The 16,517-nt window shown below is 41.1% G+C and overlaps 1 protein-coding gene across 2 annotated transcripts in view; it reads right to left on the bottom strand.

Moving 5' to 3' along the window:
• The window catches only part of grin1a (glutamate receptor, ionotropic, N-methyl D-aspartate 1a), a 47,839-nt gene extending 32,362 nt beyond the window's left edge, over positions 1-15,477 (bottom strand). Inside the window, exons 1-7 of one of the 2 annotated variants that reach the window (XM_037691786.1) lie at positions 15,059-15,477; positions 10,283-10,417; positions 9,114-9,290; positions 3,714-3,776; positions 2,814-2,911; positions 2,339-2,460; positions 1,336-1,510 (exon numbers count right to left, since the gene is read on the bottom strand). In XM_037691786.1, coding sequence (XP_037547714.1) covers positions 1,336-1,510; positions 2,339-2,460; positions 2,814-2,911; positions 3,714-3,776; positions 9,114-9,290; positions 10,283-10,417; positions 15,059-15,307 — 1,019 coding nt within the window. In that variant the 5' untranslated portion in view covers positions 15,308-15,477. The remainder of the gene's footprint in view (positions 1-1,335; positions 1,511-2,338; positions 2,461-2,813; positions 2,912-3,713; positions 3,777-9,113; positions 9,291-10,282; positions 10,418-15,058) is intronic. The other variant, XM_037691785.1, reaches the window with a different exon arrangement.
• Between the last annotated feature and the right edge of the window lie 1,040 nt (positions 15,478-16,517).

Genomic DNA, 16,517 nt, shown 5'->3' with positions numbered 1-16,517 from the left:
AGTACATCCTTACCAGAGTACATCCTTACCAGAGTACAGCCTTACCACATGACTGGACCACCTCAACTGACTCCTCTGGATGTGGAGGAGCAGCGGTTCAACTCCAAGTCTCCCATGAATAACTGAACCTCTCACCCTGTCTCTACGGGAGAGTCCAGCTACCCTGCCGAGAAAACTCATTATTCCCGTCTTTATTAGAGATTTCGTTCTTTCGGTTCAACCCGGACATGTGGGGTTAGTAAATCTTGGTAAACAGGCACCACAACGGACCGACAGAATACGCAATAGATTTGAAAATACAAACTTGGAATTTCAAGCCAACCATACACTCAATAGTTTCAGAAATGTTGAGGGGGAAAAAAAAAACAAATCTTAAGGAACAAACAAACAACACTGTCCTGAAAAAAATTTGAAACCCAGCAGATTATTGGACGACAGGCAAGGGTGACGTGATTAAGGAGTTTCCACCAAAGATTTTCCAAGAAAGGACGTGTTGGGCTGCAGAGACCACCCCTTCTTCAAGCTGCAGTTTGTTCGGACATAAACCAACGGAAAAGGTCCGGTTCAGCTGCGCAGCGTGCTTACACTCATAAATCAAAACACATGGACTGTCTGTGCCAAACACGAGGAAACAGCATCCAGGCTGTCATCAGTAAAAGGTGCCGTAACTTGTAGGAAGGTAAATTATTACCCACAGGATGTTCTTTAGTCAGGGGGTCAAGGATGCTTTGCAGCATAAAGGTTGCAGGTTTGACTCCTGACTGGTCTGCATGGAGATTGTGTGTTCTTAGTACAGTCTGTTAAAATGTATGTAAGTTTGAATTTGGTTTATTTTGGTAGATCATAACCACTATTGCTGAATAAAAACTACAAAAGGTAACATCTAAATTGCACTTAATCCTCCTTGTGGGTCATTTTGACCCAAGGGCAGCTGGAGGGTTAATTACATTAGTTGAAATTAAACCAATTCCTGTCATTTCTTAAACAAACAGTTCAATCTGAACTGTTCTTTTAAACATTTTACTCATTTAAATCAAACATTTTTCCACTAATTATAGTGGAAATTTTAAAAAAAGAAATAAAGTTTCAAGTTATTCTTGTTACTCAGCTACAGACGGACATACATTTCTCTGAAAATCTGCGAGAATAAAAGTGTGTAGAATTACAATGAATTGATTTGTGACGACACAAATCAAAATTTTTTTTGTGCTTTTGTTTGTTACAAAAAAGTTCAAACTGAAAAACAAGAGTTTTCTGTTTTTATGGATTTTTATGAACGCTTCAATAAGCGTCAGTCGACAAACGGTTAATTTAGATTAAAATAAAAGGTTGTACCGTTTAAAGAGGGGTCCGGTTTTCCAGATGTTGGTGTTGCCCACGCAGCCCCTCGGAGGTTCGGTGATGTTCTCCTTCTCGAACAGCTCCTGGATGGACTGGGCCACCACGGCCACGGCGTCGTTGATGTGAGCCGACTCGTTCTTCCCGTTGATGAGCTGGAGGGCGATCAGACCTGAGAGCACAACGGGCAACCTGAGTCTCCCGCCAGGGCAACGCCGTCAGAGATCTAACTCGACCCGTTTCTTACCCTTCAGGTTGGGACCTTTAGCTCCACGAGCAAAGAGTTCAGGAATCTGAACAGATTATTTGTATTTATGCTAAACAACAATACATTTATTATCTCTATGAAGAGTCTAAATTCTGCTATTTTTGCCTGTTCTAATGTTTCTTTGTCAGTGCTGTTTGCAAAATATCTTGTGAATCACACAACTGATTTTTTTAAACATTCAGAAAATACTCATTAGGTTGACCTCTACGAGAGATTAGCTATTGAAGCCAATCCAATTCAAAATGGCCGCTACAGCAAAGCGATCTGAGCAAACCACAGCTCGGTTAATTTTACAGACATGGAGCTAAAATTGAGATTGAGCCAAAAATTATACACTGAATGCTAGCAGATCACATGACATACTTGTTTAAACTTCGTCATTAACTATTGGAGTTAACCATGTTTGTCTGTTAGCAAAATATCTACTGAACCGCTGAATAGATTTTCATGAAACTATCAAAGTAATTACTGGTTGTTTGTCTACAGCTGATTAACTTCTGAAGCCAACCCAATTCAAGATGGCTACCACAGACAAGCGACCTTAAAAACACAAAAATGTCTATAAGTCAGTCGATTTTACAGATATTGAGCTAACATTTTGTGTGGTAGTAGCTGAGAGTTGTACGATCATGCGATCCACCAGCTGCTAACATTAAATTGTTGTAATCCTGCGTGAGTTCTGCGCAGCTTTGGTTAGTTCTGCTGGTTCTGATCTCTGCAGGATGAACGTACCGTCCGGCGCCTCACTCAGGGCTTTACCCGACATCTCCCGCTCGCCCACCAGCCACACGTAGCCCGAGCCCGTCATGTTCAGGAAGCGGGCGGCCTTGTACACGGCGGCGGCGTCCTCCTCGCTACAGACACGAGCAAAGACACAAACAGGGTCAGAATACGTAGGGCGTTCATTAGTCCGTCTGTTAGCAAAATATCTCATGAACCAATGGACGGGTTGCACTGAAACTCTCCTAAAGCATTCACTGAACATAAAACTACAACTCAATCCAGTTCAAGATGGCTGCCGCAGCCTATTTTCAGCTAGAATCTGGAGTGGTAGTAGCTGAGAGGCATCCCCGACACACACTCTGAGCACCAACAGATATATTTTTTTACTTTATTCAACAAAGCTCATGAATTTCTCCTCAGACAGAGAAAATGGAAACTGTTTTTGATCCGGCTCAGGTGTAGTCTGCCATCTTTAAAGTCTCACCTGGCGGACAGGATGATGACGCGGGCCTCCAGCTCCTTGGCCTCCAGCAGCAGGGCGGTTAGGTTAGTCTCCTGACTGAACTGTAGGACTTTCTCTGCCTGTGGTTGGGGCATAAGAAAGGTCAAGCCAGCTACTTTTCCCAGCCACAGACACCGTGCTGCCTCGTCGCCTGCGTGGATCGAGCTTGGACGATTTTAGTTTGAAAAAACGAGAGACAGAGATCAAAAGGGAAGCGATCCAGGGGGAACCGGCTCAACTAAAAAAATAAAAAAAAGCTTGAAGGGGAAAAAATAATCAAACTTTTGCATTTGTTCGCATGCAAACTGAGGGTTATCAAGGCTCCAAAGAAGAACGTGCATGTGTTAGGTAGAAGGGAAGAAGAAGGTCAATGCAACCAGTAACTCAAATCAAGTGGAAGAGGGGAGAGGGGACGTCAACCCTCCAAAAAATAAGAAAAATGAACAAACTGTTTCAGCTAGGAGGTGCTACAGAACGGAAGGAAGTAGCATCTGGGAAATCAAGTCCCACACTGCCGGTTCTCCACACAGGAACGGACTTGCAAACTCTTTCTGTGTGCGTGTGTGCGTTTTGAGGACATGCATTTCTTTATTGAAGGAGAAAATGAAAATGATAAAAAGCGGGGGGGCGCTAGTTTCTTTTCTTTTTTCTGTAATGACCGAAAAAATATTGCTTCTTGTTCTCATAACAAAACCATTCAGTTTTTTTTTTTTTTTTTTAAATCATAGGGACATATCTGAAAGGAAAATTAAAAATAAATAAAAAATGACGTGCTACCAAGAGAGGGGCATTTCTGGGTCGGCCGGTGACTGGTTTGGGCTGGTTTCTAGTTGCTACGTTTGGAAAGTTGGTGGGCGGCGTGCACTGACCATGCAAATATACCTTAGGTCCTCGCTTGTTGTCAAAGGACAGTTGGTCGAGGTTTTCATAGTTCCTTTTTTTATTCTGATGAGTAATGTGCACAGAGAAAATATGCAGACACAGAAAAATATTATAAACAGTTGAAAATGGAGGGCAGTAAAGCATTCCAACAAATCTCCACTTTTCTGCTTCAAATTGGGACCTTTAACACCGGGGCTCGCAAAAACACCCGCGTCCGGTACAACATTTACCGTTTTGAAAGATTTCGCTAGATTTTTATTACAATGCGTCTCTGAGTTAAACATTTACGACCTCCTAAAAAACTAACTGTAATGCAAGTCATTTTTTTTCCCAAAACAAAATGTTTTTAAAACCAATGGAACAGTTTTACAAAGAACCACCTCCAGAATACGCAGGTACACTGATATACAGTAAAGTTTTAAACTTTCAAGCAAATATGCCATAATTATTCCTGATATAAACATATTTTATGATTTCTAAACTAAACAAAATCATTATAGGCATGTCTGAAATCTCTTTCTTTACGCTGCAAGTCCTTTTAATTTGATCTTATCTATCACATATGGCGTTAACCTCCAACCAAGTCATTTATGAGCACATGACTGAGAAATTCACCAACTTTATTCTTTAACTATCAAACACTGGATGGTTTCATTTTGGCTTTATTAAAAAAAATAATCCCAAAATCAGACTCAGCTTCCTTTAATAGCCAATAACCAATGAGAAAGCTCCTTCAAAACATTTCTGCCCGGAGACACAAATTTAAAGGATCCGATTGGATAACTTTTATTTTCATGAATTAAAAACGTTTCTTGCTTAACTTCAGAGTAGTTTACAAAAATAAGAGAAAATAGAAAAAAAAAAAGAATTCTACACTTCTAATATATATTTATATAAAATAAATATTAAATAAAAATTTGAATGTAACACTTCATACGTGCTGGATTCTTAGGCCTTCTCTGAAGGCACTGAAGGCCCTGAACAAGATATAATAAAACATGTGGTCCTTTATAAATTAAAATAAGACGCAATACAAGTTGATAAAACAAATTTAACTATCTAAGTTCTGTCTCGTGTCCTGTGAGACGCCTTCAGTACTGCCTGAAACAGGGAGCCACTTTACAGAGAAAATGAACTGAATGAAAATCTTTTTGCCTCACAGCGTCCTCAGGCAGCTGCCACGAGTTCACAGCTCTGTCCCTTCATAAACACTAGACTGACTGCACATCGATACAATGTTCAGCCGGCAAATAAAACACCGGGCAAACCCTGTCCAATAACTCATGTGTGTAACGCTCCGCTCCGCGGGGACCCATTACACAAGCAGGCCTAGTGTATAAACGTGTCACACTTTTACATTTGAGTTACGTTAAATGCTGGAAAATCCTCATTAAATGAGGTCGTAATGGTAAAAAAGCAAACCAGCAGTCAGAAGGGTAGGTTCAATTATTCACTTAAAAAAAAACACTTGTAAAGTAAAATACAGAACCTTTTTAAAGTTCCAGCTGCAGTCTTTCATCAATAATTCACTTCTTTTTGGTCATTGTTGCTCTCCAAACCCACTGTGATCAAAGTTTATCTTCTGGTGGAAATGCTCGATTAAGGTTTTGTCTTAAAACACGTTCCGAGTCTGCACAAAGTGACAGTTTTAACATGCCAAATATTCTTATGTTAAAGTAGGGCTATGTGGAAACATTACAAACAATTAATATTTTACCTGTCGTGCATGATATCTGATTGAATGGCCTTGAGTAGAAGACATTTGGTGGAATTGACGAGCTGCTAACGTGGATTGCTGCCATTTTAAAATCTGTTTTTTATGTCTTATCGGATTTAAAAGCTTCTGTCAGATCAAATTACAAGTTCTTTCCTGCAGAAATATAATCATAGGCAAAACGACGAAGGGTCATAGTTAAAGACAAGTTATTTTCAGATGCCACCTTTGAGCTGAGACGTTGCGGCGCTGCGTCACATGATGTCACAGGACTTTAGATACCAGAACAAACCGGACATTTGGAGGGTTTTCTCACTGAATGCAGTCCGAGTATCAATAATTTACAGCTTCTCCAAAATGCCCCAGGCTCTTTGCTCCCCTTAGGCTTTTTCCCCCCATCTTTTCAATAAACGTCATTTATTAAAACTGGTGCAAACCAACTTGATCTTTAAACCAGATTATGTGATTCAAATCAGGTTGATGAAGGAAAACAACTGCACGTGAAACGTGTTGAATTTTAATAGTTTATCGACAGCAGTGGAGCTCTGCAGAGAGCAGCAAACTCGGTATGAGACTTTCGATACGTCGCTCGTCGGATCAATTTTTAGCTGGATTTTGTCTCGTTATGGGAGCCGCAGAGACACATTACCAGCAGGCACGTTTACTTTACCTTCCCTGAGTTTTATGCATAAAAATGACTGCATAAAAACAGATATATTTTCAAGTAGAACCTCGGAAAAACCGCTCCGACCGGCTCTGCGGTGGAACCTAAATATATTCATAATTGGAGTCTCGCAGGAGGAAGCGATGGCAGGAACTTCTCTCAGCTGCGACATGAATGGGGGCACAGATGGGCTCGCTTTGAAATCCAAACGGAGCATAAAACAAAACTATCTGGATTCCTATGAAAGGCCTTTGATGTTTGTGTTCAAATGCAGGAAATGAGTCTTATCGAGATTTGGATCTAATTCTTAACGTGTGAACGGTTGCACCAATCAGTCAGATTTTTTAAAGTGTTTTCCTGTTGGCGAGTCACTCCGATCCAGTAATCTGAGCAGCTTTCACGTCGACTTCTGCTTCCGTCGACTAGCAGCCCCGGGCGTGTGTCATACTCGGCGTCTCTTCGGCTTTTTTGATTTAATTAAATCTCTGAATCAGGACTCGTTTCACTTGACCACACAATTACAGCAAAGAGCCCCAGAGAGGAAGGAGCGCGGCGAAGTAAAAACCATGTCCCCAGCGTGATTTCATCTGATTAAATGGATGGCTGTTCCGTTTTTTAAAGATTCTCGTCCTAAAGCGCACGCATCATCGCAGGCTCGACTCAAAGTTCTGTTTTTCTCTGACCCACATACGGAGCTGAGAGGCAGGTTTAAAATGGCTGCTTTAAAGCTAAATTTACCTGCAGCTACAACAAAAGTAACCTAACCTAAAACTTCTCACAAATCAACGCCGGCCATGGAATCAGATCTTTTCCAATGAGAGATGTTCTTAGAGAATAGTATTTTTTAATTTACCCTTTATTTATCCAGGTAGTCTCATTGAGTCACGAGGACTCATTTTCAACAGACCTGTTTTGGGAGCAGATGGTGGGGGTTAAGGGCCTTGCTCAGTGGCCCAGAGTGGGGGAAATGAGGGTGGAGGCAGGTGTGGGTGTTTCACCTTTCCCACCCACATTTTAATGTTGTCAGTTTGGGGAATTGAACCGAAGACCTTCCGATCACAGGCCCACCTTCCCTAACCTCTGCGCCATCACGCCCCTAATATCTTACCTGTTGGAGATAGCTTTTTGAATGACACTGGTTTGGAGAAATAGAGTTTATCGCTACGTTAGTTTTACCTCAGAAGTCAGAACTTGGACCTAAGAATAACATCACCTTCAAATTTACTGTTTCTTGTTGCACCTAAAAATAAATCTGTTGCATTTTGTAAAAAGTTGCATTCAGTGTGACGATGTTACTGTTTTCCTATTTTTCTCTTTACGTTTTTGCAGTCTAACTACTTGTGCGTACTTGGTGCTATTTTAGCTGAGGCTGTTGATGCTGGTTTTTGTAACTTTATCATTTTTACCCATACAGATAAAAAAAAAAACTTTTCAACTTCTTTAAAAACAATGTTCTTTCGGAAACCTGTTTCAGCTACTGGCTTTATGTATGTGTTCCTAAGATACTTCTATTTTATTTTCTAGCATTCTACTTTTAGGTTTTAGCTATTTTAACTACTTTTAGCTAGCTTTTTGCTACTTTTAACTTTTGATTATTTGGGTACTTTTTGGCTTGCCTTTTGCCACTTTGCAATTCCAAATATTTTGTTTCTTTTAGCTTTTAGTATTTTGCCGCTTTTAGTTTTATTTAGTATTTTTCTTCATTTTGGCTTTCAGCTAGCATCTGCTGTTTTAAAAGCTTTAATAACTCCTTTTTACCTTCGTTATTAAATGTCAGTCATTCAGCTATCAGCATTCATGCTCCATTTTAAAATATAATGCAGATTTTTTTTTTGTTTTTAGCCACACGTTCATAACATATTGTTGGGTTGGTCATTAGCTCCATTTAGGTGTGAGCTCAAAGTAATCTTTGGCTCAAGTTTGACTAATTTTAGCTTGGACTAGCCATTAGCTTGTCCATCTGGTCAGAATTAGCTGTTAGCTTGGACTAACCAATAGCTCAGAATGGTCATTAGCTCAGGTTAGCCATTAGCTTGGACTAGTCATTAGCTTGGAACAACTACAACTCTATGTGTTAACACAAATTAGATGTTAGCTCAGATAAGCCACTAACTTTGATTAGCCATTAGTTTGATCTAAGTTGCTGTCTTGCTAAGGTGCTATCTTGAACTACCCATTAGCTAAGACTAGTCATTAGCTCAGAATCACAATTAGCTTGAATTAGGTGTGTTTAAATTAGCAACAATTTGGATTAGGTGTTAACTCAAGATAGTGGTTTGCTCAGATTAACCGTTAGTTTGAACTGGTAATTAGCTCAATTTCAGAGCTAAATCAAACTAGTCATTAGCTCAGATTAAGCGCTAGCTTTAACTAGCCCTTAGCTTTGACTTGCCATTAGCTTGAAATAACCAGCTAATAATTAGCTTGTCCATCTGGTCAGAATGAGGTGTTAGCTTTGTCTGTCCAGTAGTTCAAAATAGCCATTAGCTCAGATTAGCCATTAGCTTAGAATAGTCATTGGCTCGATCTAGATGTTCGTTCAAACTCAGATTAGGTGTTAGCCTGTAAATAGCTATTATCTTGGACTAGCTGTTAGCAAGTCAATCCAATCAGTTAATTTCTCTAAACTGAGGTTGTTCAAAGAGCTATGTACAACAGGTAAGATGCTAATTGTTCATCCCCTTTCACCTTACTTTAAGCTAGTGATGGTTTGCAGAGCCCCGTGTTAAAGTCCACTATTTGGCTCCCAGTGTGGATAGACACAAGATAATTTGGACTGTGGCAAAAAGCAACGTGAAGATGAGCAAATAAACATACAAACTTCTGTCAGATTAGACCACATTAGACGCTGTCGATGTCTCTGGGAATGTTAGCCAATGTTTACACAATGGTGAGAAAGAGATGTGTCCAAACAACAGAAAGGGCAGACAGTTACACACACAGAAGACCACACACTCGCAGTCTCTCACACACCTGAGGACAGAGGGATGGGTCAGGAGTTCAGGGAGCCAGAGCATCTCACCTTGGTTTCCCTTTCCTCCAGGAGGGTCTCGAGCCTCTTCTGAGCGGCCCGGCCCTCGTGGTCGTCGCTCACGATCAGGATGATGTGGTTCCAGTTGAACTCGCGCATCAGGTCGAACCAAACGTGCGCCTGGTGGGAGTAGGGGGGGACGGTCCGCAGAAAGGACAGGTGGATACTCTGTAGAAGCAGGATGTGAAGACACAGATGAGTCACCAGTTACTGATGAATGATTCTTTCTCAGGCTCATTGAATGTTCGTCTTCATCTGACTGACTTTTGGTGTCAGTCTAATTCAAGATGGCCGCCGTAACGAAGCAACATTACACAATGGCTGCAATGTCAATGTAATTTTATGGCTTAAATTTTATAAACACCCATTTGTTTTAGAATGAGTCTGACTTTAACATCACACTTAGTTGTAGCTTTTTCTTTCCACCTGTTTTTGATCGTATAAAGTCAGATTTACAAAAATTGTGCCCAGCTGGGCAGAAACAACACGCTTCTTGTTCCTAAGCTCGGAGCAAATTCGTCTGGGCACAGACCATCATGGTTGTGGACGTTGGACTGAGAAGTTCAGACTGATACAAAGAGCACAAAATTATTAATTATTGGAAAAAAACAAGTATTTTTTAATGAACAAGAAGCTGACATGGCAACAACAACAAAAAAAAAAAAAATCCAGTGACGAAACTGAAGGAGTCACAACAACGCCAGACAGATCAGATGTGAAAAGATGGACTTTAAGGACAGAAGATAGGGACATCTGGGCAAAAAGATAACAAGAAACAGGTGTAAGTGGGCGGGGTGGAACCGGGGAGAGGAAAAATACTGGGAGAATGAACCGGCGGCACAGGAGAACAACTTAAATCAAGTACAGAAAAATAAACATTACAGTTGAAAAAAATAAACAACGGAAAGGTACAGATCTTGACCCTAACTCCCTTTTTTCCACCAAACATTAAAATTTCTTGAGGCAGCTGCTTCTTAAGGTCTCATTTCTGTAGCGTTTCATTTCTAAAACATTATTAATGACAACCTTTCTCGTTTCATCAGGAAACCCATTTAATCACAGCTGCTTTAATGTACTCTGATGGGACGTTTAATCTGAGGAAGCTCCTGCGGACGCCTCAGAGGAGCTCCTCGTTCCCTCGCCTCCCATCCATCACCCACCTTGTCAGAGTAGATGGACATGCGGGTGGTGAGGCCGACCACGGGGATGCGGTAGAAGCCTGCGGTGTAGGAGACCGGCGTGGGAGTGAGGTGGTCGCTGGACTGAGGAGGGTGACTCACCAGGATGGCATAGACCTGCAGAGACACGGAGGAGTAATCCATCACTGTGACACAACATGGAGATTTATTTCTCCTCCTCTACTCGCGCTGACAATTTAAACCATCTGTGATGTCCTTATACTTTGCTTCCTCTGAGCCAGGTGTTTTCTAATCTTTTAAAGTGCTTCTGATCAATAGTTCTTCAAACTTTCTGAAGGTCTTTGAAGTTTAGCTTTTTCACTTTGGCTGCTTTTTACTCTTGTCTGCCAAGTTTTAACTGATTGTGTTTGAAAACTTTGAAAAATGAAGAAGTGGAGGATAAAAACAGGACATGCCAGACCCCCCCCCCCCCCCACCCACACACACACACACACACACTCACACACAAACAAACTTATTTCAAGCAGATGCCTCTAAAACCTGGATGATACATCACACTTCGGCTGATTTTTAGCTAACAGTGTTTTGGAAATCACCAATTTGTTGCTGTTTTTCATAAATTTTATTTAAAAAATTGAACCAAATTGTGTTTTTTGTGACAGTAAACTGGTAGCAAAGGGACAAATTCAACCTAAAACTGGTCTTTTGTTAAGTTTTCTGTTTTGCTGAGACAACACTGGTTCAGTATTTAAAAAATATATAGATAAATAAACAAGACATTGCACTGAAAACCTTCAGGTACTAGACTGAAACACACACAAAATAAAATTAAAGTTTAAGCTGCAAAATTTCCAAAACCCAAGCTGTAAAGGAAAATTGACACCATTCTTTCCCAATATTTTCCCCATAGAAATAAAATAAGAATGTAAAAGATGTTCTTTTTAAAGCTCCTTCAGGATTCAGGGTCTATTTTTATTTCCTTTTATTCTACTTTTAGCTTCCAGATAGTCTTTTGCTTCTTCTCTTTCAGTTACTCTTTTGCTACATTAAGCTTTTAGCCAAGAAATTTTTTTTTTTGCTTCTAGCTATCTTTTTGCTAGTTTTATCAAGCCTTTTGCTACTTTTAGCTTGGCTTTTGTTTATATTAGCTTTTACTAGTGTTTTGCTTTGTTAGCTAATGTTTTTTGCAAACATTAGCTTTTAGCTGGTCTTTTGACACTTCTAGCCTCTAGCAATTTTTAGCTAGTTTCTTGCTATTCTTACTAGCTTTTTGCTCAATTTGGCTAGTCTCTTGCTACTTTTAGCTTGCCTTTTACTACTCTATGCTTCGAGCTAGCCTTTCAATAATTGTACCTTTTAGTTATTGTTTCGCTAGGTTTACCTTTTGGACACTAGAGCTATTATTAGATTTCACTTATCTTTAACTACTTTTAACAAGCCTTTATTTACTTTTAGCTAAGGTTTTGCTAATGTTAGCATTTTAGCCAGTGCTTTCTTACTTTTAGCTAATGTGTTGCTACTTTGAGCTTTTAGCTAACCTTTTGCTACACTTAATTTTTAGCTACCATTTTGCTACTTTTAATTTCCATCTAGCCTTTTTCTACATTTATCTATCCTCTTGCTAATTTTAGTCTCCAGCTACTTTTATCTAGCCACCTGCAGCTTTTACCTATCCTTCAGCTACTTTTATCTAGCCTCCAGCTATTTTTTATCAAGCCTCCTGCTACTTTTATCTAGCCTCCAGCTATCCTTTGCTTCTAGCTAACCCTTTACAACTTTATGGTTTGGCTTTTGCTACATTTAGTTTGTAGGTTCTAGCTATCTTTTAGCTTCTTTTAGCTACTTTTTTCTACACGTATCTTTTATTTAGTGTTCTGTTTTATCAGCTCAGTTTCAGCATCTTCAGTAACTTTCAGCAATTCGTTCATATTTAGTTTGAATCAGTTTTGAGCAGATTTCAAACCATTGTTTAAATTTTAAAAAAGGGCAACAACTTTATTTTATTTACAAAATAAACAAACAACTGATTTCCTTTTCAGTTTATATCAAACATTAAAACATCAGACAGAATCTGGGACATTTTTCAGCCTTTTAACCAACGCGACAGCTGCTCACACTAATTCAGCCGAGGCTGAAACAGCTGGGGTTTTTTTGTAGCTAAAGATGAATTAAGCTCATTGATGCTTTAAATGCAGCACAGTCGTCTTTTAATGAGTTCAACAGCTGCTCTGAAATGTTGCACTGAAAAGGTAAAAATATTATTTTCGACCCACTTCCTAAAGAACAGTCAGGATGAACTATTTTTTGTCAAACGGAGCCGGGGAGGAAACTGGGGTGGGGGAGTGACGTTGGCAGAGCCGTGCAGGCCTGGATTATTGGATCCGAGTGGTCCGTATGGTTGGGTCAGAAATGAGGTCTCTCTTCCAAGGACTGCTCACGGGCAACGAGTCCTCCATCTGCCGCAGAGTGTCCCGCTCGGCGAATCTTAACACCTACGAGCTAATCTCATGTGATTAAAGCCTCCGAGGGCTTTCTGTCGAGCTCAGCCGAAGAGTGTGAGAAGTGTCGGCTGTGGTGTGAGGCCGGATGGGTCAAAATTATTCTGCGACTCTATTATAGAGGACATGACAGCCGAAGCTGTGGGTGTATTTTTATTTTTTGTGTGTGGTTAAAGCCTAATTATGTGTAGGAGAGACGGGGAAATATTCACGCCTCAGAATGCAACAATGTTTTTCTTGAAAGCTTCCAAATCCGAGGACGGTGCCTTTCAGCGTGCTCTGACTTGCTCGTCGTGCATTTCTTATTAAGTGTGTTTTTGTGAATTACTTGTGTCTGGCTACAAAAAGAGGAAAAACCCTGAAAACCCAATGTCTTCAGGACTGCTTCCTTCATGGCTTCTCACCAAAAGGTTGTAGAGATTAAATGAACTCCAGAGGAAGTTAAGTTTTTCACATTTTCAGCCCCTGACCCGATCCTTTGCACTTCAGTAGCTCTGCAGCTGTGCAGCCGGACCATCATCTGAGATATGCCTCCAACCTGAGGCTATTTTTGGACGTCAGAACAGATGGATCTGTGGAGATCAGAACCACACAAAATGGAAACACGTGTTCCTTGTTGTTGTATAATCAGTTCCTAATGTTTGGATAAAACTCAAATTCTGAAAAAAGTTGAGATGCTGTGTAAAATGTAAATAACAGAATCCAATCTTGTAATCCTGGATTTTATTCATATATATCAAATGCTAAAACTAATTATTTGTACATTTTCTTTAAATAACACAATACATTTTTGAATTTTAAGCCAGCAACATGTTAACAATAAGTCCCAAAAGGTTGTAAAAAAAATAAAATGCTGTAACTCAGTGGTGCCCAAACTTTTTCTGCTGGGTCCCCTTTTGATTTATATGAAAATAAGAACTACAACCTCTTAAATAAAATGTTTGCTGTGTAATTATTTTAAGTGTACTGTATCTGTTTTTAGTTAGTTTGTTTCTTTTTACTGTTAATATTCAACAAAATCCCCCATGAAATTAAAAAAATTAAGGTTTTTGAGCAAAAAATGACAGATTTAATTCCACCTTCTTTTCAATACTTCTAACAGCCTGGTCCCAGATAACTCCCTTTACAAGAAAATAAAATACAAAATAAAGAAAAAGCTGTAAAACTACAAAAAGCTAGTGGCGCGAAATTAAGCTAGCGTTAGCCTAACTGACACACGAGCTAGCATTAGCTTACTATACATTCAAATACCATTTAAAAACGTTCTTTAGTCAAAGAAACAACGTTTCTATTCCCACACAAGTACATATATACAACTTATAAACGTGAATCGAGCAAGAAAAATGTATTAAATCAGGACATACCTCCGACATCCTAAAGCAGCGACTAACACCGTCTTTGAACTGCCAGGTAGGATCACGTGACTACAGTGCGCTGCGTTCAAGTGCAGTAGGACATACTCACATTTCTACTGCATTTTATTAGAAGTACCTACTGCGCCAAAACAAATGAACTGATTTTCTTAACAAATCATTACTGGTTTGGTGGAAATTGAAGCTTTACTTACTGTAATATTATTAACCCGTTACACTAGCAGTGTTCAACCGAGTCTCTTAGAAGTAAAGATGGGCAGAGGACCACAAGTGTGCAAAATACTTCAGAATAATATGAATCTCCAGCCGTCTACATCAAATCATCAAGAGAAATCTGAGCTCAGAGGTCGAGGCTGAAAGTCAATATTTTTATGGTCTTCGGGCCCTCAGGGGCCACTGCATTAAAACCAGGTCTGGTGGACTCGGGAACCTCCACAGATCATTTTCTGCTGCTTAAAGCTCAATCGGACAAATAAGTCAAGACAAATAAGTGGAGAACCGTTCTGCAGTCAGAGGAATTGAAAATATTTTCTTTTTTGGGAACCACTGTCTCCAAGTCCTCTGCACTGAAGAGGAGAGGTACCGGACCGATTGCCAGTCCACAGTACAAAAGCCTGCCTCTCTGATTTTATGGGGGTGCATTAGTGCCTCTATCATGACACATCTGGAAAGGTGCCATCAATGCAGGAAACTAGAACATCTGCTCCCATCCAGCAGAAAATCCAGCAGGATGAGACCAGAACGGGACAACATTCCCTCCAGAACTGGTCTCCTCCTTCACTAAATGTGGTTGTGGTTCGAGTCTGAATTTGGTGCAAAGATCGTTTAAAAAAAACCAAACACTTTTTTGTGTCCTGATCCCACCCAGCTGGTGTCACCTGCAGTGATTCAGACCCGCACGGGGCAGCTGTGTGTGGACCCCCTACCTGGCTGGAGATCAGGTCCTCGCACACCGACAGAGCCATCTGGATGGCGTTGGGCTTGTGCGTCACCGAGATGGCGGTCAGCTTGAACTTGTCCCGGCCGTAGACCAGGTTGGCCTGGTTCACGGCGTCCTTGAAGACCTGCTCGTACCTCTTCTGGCTCAGGACGGCCCCGATGTTGACGATCTTGGGCTCGCAGCCGGCCCGCGCGCAGGAGCACGAGAGGAGCACGGCCAGCAGAAACAGACGCATGGCGCGCAGCACCGTGCGGCACAGCGGTGCAGCCCGGTCCCTTTCCTCCCCGGTGGCGGCTCGGCTCGGCTCGGACGGAGGAGCGCGGACACAATCCAGGTGGGCGGTGTGCGCGCGAGGGAAGGAGGACAGGAAACGAGGACTGTGCGTGGGAAAAGGCTGGTTATGTGCAGTGCGGAGGAATGTGCATGTTCAGATGAGGGACAGGGTGTCCAGTGGACATCCAGGCCGCCTCATCGAGCTGCCTCCTGCAGAATCGCGTCTTGAAGCTTTAAAGAAAGACTAAACGGATCCTTCCAGCCTCCTCCGCGCGGCTCGGTGCTCAGTCCGGTCCGAACCTACCGACGCGTCTCCGGCTGGTCCTCCGGGCTGCTGTCCTTGGTGCTGACAGCTGTGCATGCGCGCCGCGGCGATGCTGCGCGCTCCCGACTCATCAGTGTTGGGAATTTATTTATTTTTTTTTACCCTGCGCAGAGACTGAGCTCCTGAATCTGAGGAAAAAACGTGTTCAGAGAAAGATGAGGTTCGACTGAGATATTTATTTACTAATTGAATTGCGCATGCGCATTAAGGAAACGCGTTCGGCTTCATTTGAAGCTTTATCCTCCAAACTGAGCAGAAAACTGATTTGTTGCTTTTAAAATCTGCATAAAAACCGGAGCTGGAGCGAGTCGAGCCAGGTTTTAGTCTCATCTACAGCTTTGAAGACGCAAGCCGAATCGCCCTCCCCGTTGCCATGGAAACAGGCTCCTCTGCCACAAGCGCGCGCTCCCCTCAGATGAGCTCTTCTTCTCTCAAGTCGAGACCATCATCAGGGCGAGCCGACAGCAGGGAGAGGAGAGGTGGGACACGTGACACAAACAACATGTTCTGGCAACATTTGTTGCAAAAGTTTATGTTATTGTTTTAATTTGGCCTCCTTTGACAGGATGAGATGAAAATAATTTCAACCACAGTCCAGAGAAAAACACTGAACAGCTCAATTTCAACAAGTATTTCAGAAACTTCACACGCTCGAGCATCAAAACGTGGAAAATATATACATTTATGCACATAAACATATATATTTAATATTTCAATTCAACCTTTATTTAGACAGGTAAATCCCATTGAGGCTCAGGGACTCATTTACAAAAAGACCTGATTTCTTAAAGAGCGATGACATCAGTGGACAATCGTTAAAAAAACAGCTAGATTATAAGGTGATTTA

Source organism: Nematolebias whitei, chromosome 18 (genome assembly GCF_014905685.2).
Source record: "Nematolebias whitei isolate Nwh7 chromosome 18, NemWhi1, whole genome shotgun sequence".
NCBI lineage: Eukaryota > Metazoa > Chordata > Actinopteri > Cyprinodontiformes > Rivulidae > Nematolebias > Nematolebias whitei.
Note: the sequence above shows the minus strand (reverse complement) of the source record. Positions and strands in the feature narration are given on the sequence as shown.